The sequence below is a fragment of the Salmo salar genome, chromosome 11, assembly GCF_965601325.2.
Source record: "Salmo salar chromosome 11, fSalSal1, whole genome shotgun sequence".
Lineage (NCBI taxonomy): Eukaryota > Metazoa > Chordata > Actinopteri > Salmoniformes > Salmonidae > Salmo > Salmo salar.
In genome coordinates this window covers 102,937,129-102,946,190 of record NC_138301.1, presented here as the reverse complement: position 1 = coordinate 102,946,190, position 9,062 = coordinate 102,937,129, and the positions used below count along the sequence as shown (strand labels likewise).

Genomic DNA, 9,062 nt, shown 5'->3' with positions numbered 1-9,062 from the left:
CATAGGGCATGTTCTTGACCTCACATTGGATGAGGTGCCATTTATTGTCTTGTTTGTTTGTTGGCGTGTGTGCAGCCTATAGTTTTGAAGTGCGCTGGGGTGTGTTATCCTCGGCTTTAATGCCTGTCTGAATAACATAGATTACAATGGACTTGATGGATGTTCTCTGTGGTGCTGAGTTTGTTTTGGTTCCCAACAGCTATAGTACATTGAATTGAGCTGTGCATTACTACTGTTCCTGTGCCTTCATCTCATTCAGAAGATATAACTGACAAAACTCCAAAAGAAATACAGTATATTAGAATGTTTACCTAGGATGATTTTCTAACACTTGAACAATAGACGGTGCTCATATTTGCTTACATAACATTTTACCAGTGTATTTTGTCTTTGCATGAATCTCAAGTCATGATTGCCCAGCAGCAGCTTCTGCTCCTGTGGGCATGGACGTTTCTGGTGGCAGCGCTGTACCCAGGTGCCCTATGTAAACGTGAGGTGGATTCAGGGGCTGGGGAAAGAATGTACAGGGATTCTTTTTTTTTACCTTTATTTAATTCGGGAGGTCAGTTAAGAACAAATTCATATTTACAATGACGACCTACCAAAAGGCAAAAGGCCACCTGCGGGGACGTGGACTGGGATTAAAAATACATTTAATTAAAATATAGGACAAAACACACATCACGACAAGAGAGACAACACAACACTATATAAAGAGAGACCTAAGACAACAACATCATTGCAGCAACACATGAAAACATAGCATGATAGCAACACAACATGACAACAACATGGCAGCAGCACAACATGGTAGCACAACATGAGGCAAAGCGCCCACCTCCAAGAGCGGTGGCTCCTCCAGACAGGGGCTGAAGATGGCAGGGGCAGCAGCCGCCGGGGCACTGGGTGGGGCTGCCATTGAATACGGGCTGGAGTCACTCGGTAGGCCAAGACATGGCTACGGGGAACATGGGTATGGCTACGACGCATTCTCGTCTGAGGAGGACCAGAGATTCTACAATCCTGAAGGCCAAGTGCTTCACAACCAGTCTGACTGGCGCCGCTACAGAAACGCTGCTGGCCCCGGACATGGCCCCATGAGTAACATCCTCCTCACACTGGGATCAATGGTACCTTTCTTCTTTGGGGACTGGATAAGGGGAATCTGGTCATAAACCATTTCCTAGGAAGTAGATTCTATCTGAAATACTGGTCCGAAAGACCAGCGAGTGGACTTCAAAACTATTTAAATAAGTCCTGATCTTGTTGTCCTTTGGCATAGGCCCACCACCACCTTAACAAAGCTATACTCATTGGAACGTCATTACGGATGGGGGCTCCTATCTTATTGTGTTGTAAAATCATGTGTCACTTGTTACTGTCAAAATGGACTGTGCTAGATCCTTTTTCAGCTTCATCTACTGTAATAACTGGATGAACTAAGGTAGGAGGCTGCAAATAATACATGTTCCTATTAACATCTACTTTGCTGTGATTTTGCTAATGTTATTACTCATATTTGGCCATCGCAATAAATGTGTGATTATTCACTAGCTTTTATATCTGCAAATAACAAACATATGTTTTTGTAACCCATATTAAAGTAATATAAACCAATTTAATATTATTTTCTATGGATTTGGTAATATTCTTCATAATACTTGATTTATCTACTCTGGCCCACTAATAAAATATAGATTTCTGTGTGTGTGTGTGTGTGTTGCTTTATTACGTTCATTATGATGCATGTGACAGTAGTTAAGTTCAGGACCATATAGAGACAACATGGATAAGTAAAGGGGGAGCAGTAAATATGAAATAAAAAGTGTTTCCCCTCACATTTGGATTCAAAGAAATAATAAAAGAATGTAAGGAAAACTCACAACATAGTACTTTCAAATATAAGCCTTGTGTGCAAGAAAACATGATTTTATTTTAAAAGTATCCCAGAAACACTAAAACTGGTTTTGATTAAATAATAGGGCCTTAGTTCAGAAAAAAATACATGTTTTTGTGTATGAGATGAGTTGAGATCTTTGTGTTCTGTTGTAAAGATAGCTTAAGGATAATTTAATAGACAGTAACGGGAATTGTATTGCTGCCAACTAGCAGGCAGAAACCCTGTCTGTTCGATATTCTCACACTGTAGTGACTGTTCTGTAACAATTTCCCTTGAGGCAATTAGACTCCTAGCAACAGATGTGTCTTTAAAAGCTTCAATGTGCTCTGTGAGATTCACGGTAACTGCCCTCATGTTTTCTAAAAGAGAGAATGGCCGATAATGTGTTTTATTTTGTTTTTATTCATCCTGTACCTTGAAAATGGAAGAAGACTTTTGCGATATTTAAAGGCCAAGTAATATTCACCATTTAGTTCTAGCATGGCAAAGCGGTTATTTTACATTTCCAAAACATCATTACAACAATGCATGTTTTATGTTCACCACTAAATACATGATTGGGAAACAAGGAAAAGAAGAGTCGTTTATATCCATTCGGCTAGAGAAAAAAGTGCACTTCTGATAACCAGGGGACAGGAGGACATGGAGAGGGAGACTAGATGGGGAGGTAGAGAGGTATGGGACAAGAGAGAACTAAAGAAAAATAGGAACAGGCAACTTTTAAAACCAATTGCTGCAGACCACATAAGATGGACTCTACAGTACAAATATAAATATCACAGTAGAGTATAATGTACCGTTCAGTTCACCAAAAAATTATTCTGAGCAAATTGATTTCCAGCTAATATCTGGCATACAGGTGACAATGCTTTATGTACTTCATGTGGAACCACACTGGCAAAAAGACACTGAATACCCAGAGTCAGATGATAGTTGCCTCATCACATAATAACACATAAGAGTTTACAATTGGCTAAAATTTCAATTGGTTAGTGCCTATGTACAACCTGATAGATATCCAGTCAATAGTAAGCATTATACTGTATGTACTTGTAGTGTTTGTGTGTTAGTGTTATATACAGCGATATCGTAATAGATACAGAGATACAATATTAAAGCATCATGCATTTGTCATGACCTGAAGAAATTAGTGTTTTACAGAACAAAATACAGTGATCAACAAAGTATTCTACCAGAAACTGCTCTGAAACAAAAAGTGCAATGAAAAAAAGAATTGCAATAGAAACGAAGTCTAGAAGTACTACAGCAAAGATCCAAATTGACATGAGATCAGTGCAAATGTTAGAGACACAAATCAGATGGGCCATTAGACAAACAGTAAAACTATATTAAAGCTCAAATATCCCCATAAAATGTGGAGGAAATGGACCTTATCATGCACCCGTGTGCCTGGAAGTTATTTTCCACTTGCTTCCTTTCCATCATGACTACTGATAAGTGAAAGTACTGGTTATATCTCCACCTTACTTAATTAACCTATACTCACAAGATATCAGTGGCATGATGAGGAAGGGGGACTATGAAATGAAGCTATTCCAGACGACTGGGACACACCTACTGTATGTCTCAGTGCAGTAGAAGAATGCTGCTCAGGACCATGAGGAGGCTGGTTATCAGCTGTACCAGCCCCTGACCGAGGGGGTTGCTGCGACTGTTCACATTTTTGTTGTTGTTGTTGTTGTTGCTGCTGCTGCTGCTGCGTTCAGCTGTCTGCTTCTCCAGGAAGCGCTCCGAGTGGTTTATGTACAGCTCCACACACTTCCGGTTCTTCAGCTGCTCCACCAATGCAGGGTAACCTATCTCTTCAATGCTCACAGTGGGGCCGTCAACCTCTTCCTTACCCTCTCCAGCTATCTCATCAGGGGCAGGGGTGAGAGGCTTCACTTTGTCTGTTCCCTCCTGGTTGCTAGCTGGACTGCTGTTCCCCATCTCAGGAGTGATGGGCATGTTCTGGCTGTTGGCTCCCTGAGGGTTGTTCTTCTGGTTGTTAGGTGTGGCCTGGGAGTCTCTGCCCTGGTCCTGCAGAAGGTCATTCCTCTTCATGCAGGTATCCATGAAGCTATCGTAGGACTCTGCCCGCGGAGGTACTTTGTAGGTGTAGTCCCGGCCATAGTCGTTTTCGTCTGTGGAGCGTTCGCCGTATTTGCTGTACATGTAGTTGTTGTAGGATTGTTCTTCCTGAGGGTTGCGGAAGTTGAAGTGTGGACGAGGGAAACGCCCAAGGCCGTAGCCAACCGCCATACCTGCCAAGGCCCCAACCCCTGCAGCCATAAAAGCCTTCTTAGCAAACCCCTTGGACTGAGTAGAGGGGTACTGCCCCATTCCCTGAACTGAGCGTGAGAAGGGAGAGCCACCTCCCATACCTCCATAACCATAGCCTCCACCATAGCGGGGACTGAGGATCTTATTGTTTGGGTTCCAGTTGGGTTGGTAACCTCCTCCTGTCCCTCCACCAGGGTAGCCCCCTGCCTGCCCCCAGCCAGTATTTCCCCCTCTTACTGGGTAACCTCCAGCAGGGTGACCTCCGGCTGGGTATCCAGGATTGACTCCTCCTCTCCCTGGATTCTGGTTGGGGTAACCTCCAGCTGCTGGGTTCTGGTTTGGATATCCCCCAGGATTGGCTCTGCCTGGATACTGCTGGTTGGGATAGCCACCTGCTACAGGATTGCCACCAGCGGCAGGGTAACCTCCAGCTGCAGGATTCTGGTTTGGATATCCCCCAGGATTGGCTCTGCCTGGATACTGCTGGTTGGGGTAGCCACCTGCTGCAGGATTGCCACCAGCGGCAGGGTAACCTCCAGCTGCAGGATTCTGGTTTGGATATCCCCCAGGATTGGCTCTGCCTGGATACTGCTGGTTGGGGTAGCCACCTGCTGCAGGATTGCCACCAGCAGCAGGGTAACCTCCAGCTGCTGGGTTCTGGTTTGGATATCCCCCAGGATTGGCTCTGCCTGGATACTGCTGGTTGGGGTAGCCACCTGCTGCAGGATTGCCACCAGCGGCAGGGTAACCTCCAGCTGCAGGATTCTGGTTTGGATATCCCCCAGGATTGGCTCTGCCTGGATACTGCTGGTTGGGGTAGCCACCTGCTGCAGGGTATCCACCGGCTGGGTTCTGGTTCTGATTGGTACCTCTCCCTGGATAACTACCTCCTGCTGGGTACGGGTTGGGGTTCCTATTGGGGCTTTGGGGTTGTCTAGGGTAGCTTCCCGTCTGTGTGTTTGATGTTTTCGGCGGCTTTTTATCTGAGCCCCTGTTGCTGGATGCTGTCTTTTTGCTGCTGCTGCTGCTGCTGCCACTTCTCTTGGCCCATGTAGAGTCAGTATGAAGCAGAGCCAGGAGGGCAAGAGACACCAGGGCCAGCTCACACAGCTTTCCCATGATGACTGCCCTGGGGAAGAAATATGGTGACGTCATTAACAGTAAGTACGTGGACTTGGTCCAATCGTTTTTCTGAAGCCTCTTCTAATTATTTATGTTTATCTGAGCTAACCCTCTCATGTCACTGACACTCCTGTCACGGACTGTAGAATTGATTTGCTTAATTCGTTTTCTGGCTATCAAGTATAAGCCAACGCCTACCCTTTTCTGTTCTGGAAGATTATCCTTAAAGTAGCCTGTACATGTAACATAATATTATTAGGGATAAGATTTTCCCTGAATGTTCAATACGCTGTATAGAATTCCAGAGAATTCCAGCAGTTAGGCCTATATTTTGTAGCTTTTATTTAGGCCAATCAGTAGGCTAAACATAATAAAATAGGCTACCACGGCGCAATAAAAGACAACACATATCCAGGGGCAGCTTGGATGTTTTATGAAAAATAAAATATGACATATGCTATATATAACTAGACGTGAAGGCAAATTAGGCTATATGCGCAGTTCTATTTTTCAGAACCGGACCCGTTATTCGCATAAATGTAATGGTCTTATTCAATAAAATGGCGCTCTAGCGCTATCACGCAGAACAGCCCGGGCTGTATGGCCACCTGCTACTCCTTTACAATTAATGTGAATATCGTAAAATAACCTACCGTAGGAGATTCGAGACGATTGTGTTCCTTTTGTAGAAAATGTGTATTTTTCATCCGTTTCTCTGTTATGGTTCTATGTCGTTCGCTCACTGCTTTCATTCGGAGGGAGGGTTCCTATTTATCATGGATCACCGAACATGGGCTAGCCTGGCTACGTCACTCATCATAGCAGTCCTAGCTAAAACACCACATTTTCTTACCCTACAAAAAGAAATTGAACTATATTTTAAGACAATTAAATACTCTACCAACAAAAAATCGCTTAGAATTATAAATGTGTGTATGTCCCTTAAGGTCCTTGTGTAATGTGATATTGTACCTCCTAGCCCAATTGGCCTTTGTATATACTTGTGTTCCCCATTTACGTTTTGTATTGGTTTGTAGTTAATAATAATCATAAAAATATATATTTTCACGTTTTTTATTGTCACGTGTACTAGTAGCCTACAGTGAAATGCCTTTCTTGCTTGCTCTTTCCCAACAATTCAGTACTACTATAAAATATAAATAAACAAGTCAATTAGAACAAAAACACGAGACATAGAAATAATAACACGAGAAAGTAAGTAAGTCATAGATAGGCTATTCAGGATAACGCATTATGTATTTAACACATTCTGTCCCTGTAATAAGCTATTTAATTAATACTTTATTTTGTCAAAAATGTAGGCTAGGCTAATCAATCTATTTGAAATTGAAAGCCTGTAATGGGAATTTATGCGCAAATCCCATTCACTTCCAATGGATGATTCAGCTCAAGTCCAATGGATATAACCATTTTAATGTTAACAACTTCTAGGGATGTTTAAATCAATCATACTATGTGTAAAGCCTTAAAAACATTACATTTAAAGCCAGGTTGTGCTACACCTTTTCCACCTACACCAACTACTGCTATTAACGTTACTCATTGTCCACACTCAGGGCCTTTCCGTAGGTCTGCTACTGTAGCGTGTGTGTCATCCAACCTGAAGTAATGGAAAATCATCATCATTTTTAACTGCTCTAGGATATAATTATTGCTTGGATAACCTTATTTACTATTATGTATTGATTTACTTTTAACTCGTTATGTGGTGCGTACTGAACAGAACAACGGAATAATTATCACTGAATTATCACAGTGAATTGTGTCAGTGTCAGTTAAACACGTAAGGGTTGGGTTGCCAAATGGCGATTTGACACGGAAATAAAATGTAATTTATTCATTCACAGTGGAACTCAATACAACTGCGTATGGTTCTTGCTGCTGCCTCATTGTCTAGGTTGTGGACACCAGATGGCGACAAATTGATATAAAATGTATAATTTTTGTGCTCGATGAATTATTCCCAGGTCATACATGGAGTTGGGGAAATAAAAATGTTTTGATGAACTGTACAAACATATTGATAGAAGTCGCTTGAAATGTGTATTTTGTGTCTGATAAGGCAATGAGGCTCAAGGAGGACTTTTGTTATATTTTGCCATCCAAACCACTGTGTGTGAAGTAAATAGGCCTAAAATGAATCGTGCAAAACAGTGAAATAAGCATAGAGCGAGATTTATGCAGTTAGTTTAAAGAGCATTTTTCCATATTTGTAGGCTGAAGCACTGATGTGTAGACTAGAGCAGGGGTTCCCAATGAGGGGTCCGTGGACCCCCAGAGGGTACTGCAGGGGGTCCATGGCCAGATCTCAAAATGTATTCATCAATGCCACAAACCTAGGACATTGAAGAGCACCATATGAACTATTAATTACTACCGAAGAGCACACAGATTCTTCTGCTTTTACATTTTAGGAACTAGACCAGCACAAATAACACAACATGTAAAACAGCATATTGTGATTTTTGGTGGGTTATTTACAAATGGACAGAGTACTGGATGTGTAAGGTAGGTTTAATATAAAATACTAAGTTAACTCCAGCAGAATGAGAAACACACTTAACAGACCCAAAACAAGGAAGCCTTGCCTAAATGCAGCTATATCAACAACCTTCTGGTCAATTTAACTGTCCATGTTGCTGCTGACAATTGTGAGCAGCACATTTAATACTGCATTCAAGGGGTAGGGAAAGGGGATACCTAGTCAGTTGCATAACTGAATGCATTCAACCGAAACGTCTTCCACATTTAACACAACCCATTTTCAGTCTGGACCCCAGAATAAGCAGGAGCACAGCATTAGACAGGTGGGAAAAAAGTAGCAAAAACAGTACACCACAACACTTGAACTTGGTACTGAGTCTAGATGTTATCAAATTAGGAGAAGTACAAGTGAAGGAAGCAGCGTGGGGAAAATGGGTGAATGTAGGGTGGGTTTATAGAGATAAGATGGAGAGTTCCAAAGTGTCCAAAGTTGAGGGACCATGGGGCATAAAAGGCATAGTGTGGAATAAGGGGTAGCTCTTCCCTGTGGCTCAGTTGGTAGAGCATGGTGTTTGCACCGCCAGCATTGGCATGGGGGGCCGGTACAAAAGAAATGCATGAAATGTATGCATTCACTACTGTAAGATGCTCTGGATAAGAGTGTCTGCTAAATGACTAAAATGTAAAAGGATGGTTGGTCATGTAATACATATAAAATGGGGTGCTGGTGTGCTTCTGCACACCTTTTAGGTCATTGTCACAAATATCCATTCCATGTCCAGTCACACTCGGGGTCTCAGCGTATATCCCTCGATGTCATTCTGTCTCAGTTGCAGCATTCAAATCGTGGTCATCGTGTGTCTAATTCACAACAGTAAAGACGATGAATGATCATAGCTTTTCCACAAATTGAGTCATACACAATACAATTTAAGCATTGAGGGCAGCATGTTGTTGACTACATTTTGATGACTACATACATTTTTTTTAAGTGCACCAGTCCCTCCTGCAGCAAAGCACCCCCACAACATGATGCTGCCACCCCCGTGCTTCACGGTTGGGATGGTGTTCGTCGGCTTGCAAGCCTCCCCTTTTTTCTCTAAACATAACGATGGTCATTATGGCCAAACAGTTCAGACCAGAGGACATTTCTACAAAAAGTACCATTTCTGTCCCCATGTGCAGTTGTAAACCGTAGTCTGGCTTTTTTATGGCGGTTTTGAAGCAATGGCTTCTTCCTTGCTGAGCGGCC

At 42.6% G+C, this 9,062-nt stretch overlaps 1 protein-coding gene across 2 annotated transcripts; it reads right to left on the bottom strand.

The window, feature by feature from the left end:
• Positions 1-2,282: 2,282 nt before the first annotated feature.
• On the bottom strand, positions 2,283-6,107 carry prnpb (prion protein b). 2 transcript variants are annotated; one of them, XM_045688795.2, is made up of 2 exons: positions 5,959-6,107; positions 2,283-5,307 (listed from the first exon to the last, which is right to left on the bottom strand). In XM_045688795.2, the coding sequence occupies exon 2, from the start codon at positions 5,300-5,302 to the stop codon at positions 3,488-3,490; it is 1,815 nt and encodes a 604-aa protein (XP_045544751.1). In that variant the 5' UTR covers positions 5,303-5,307; positions 5,959-6,107; the 3' UTR covers positions 2,283-3,487.
• Between the last annotated feature and the right edge of the window lie 2,955 nt (positions 6,108-9,062).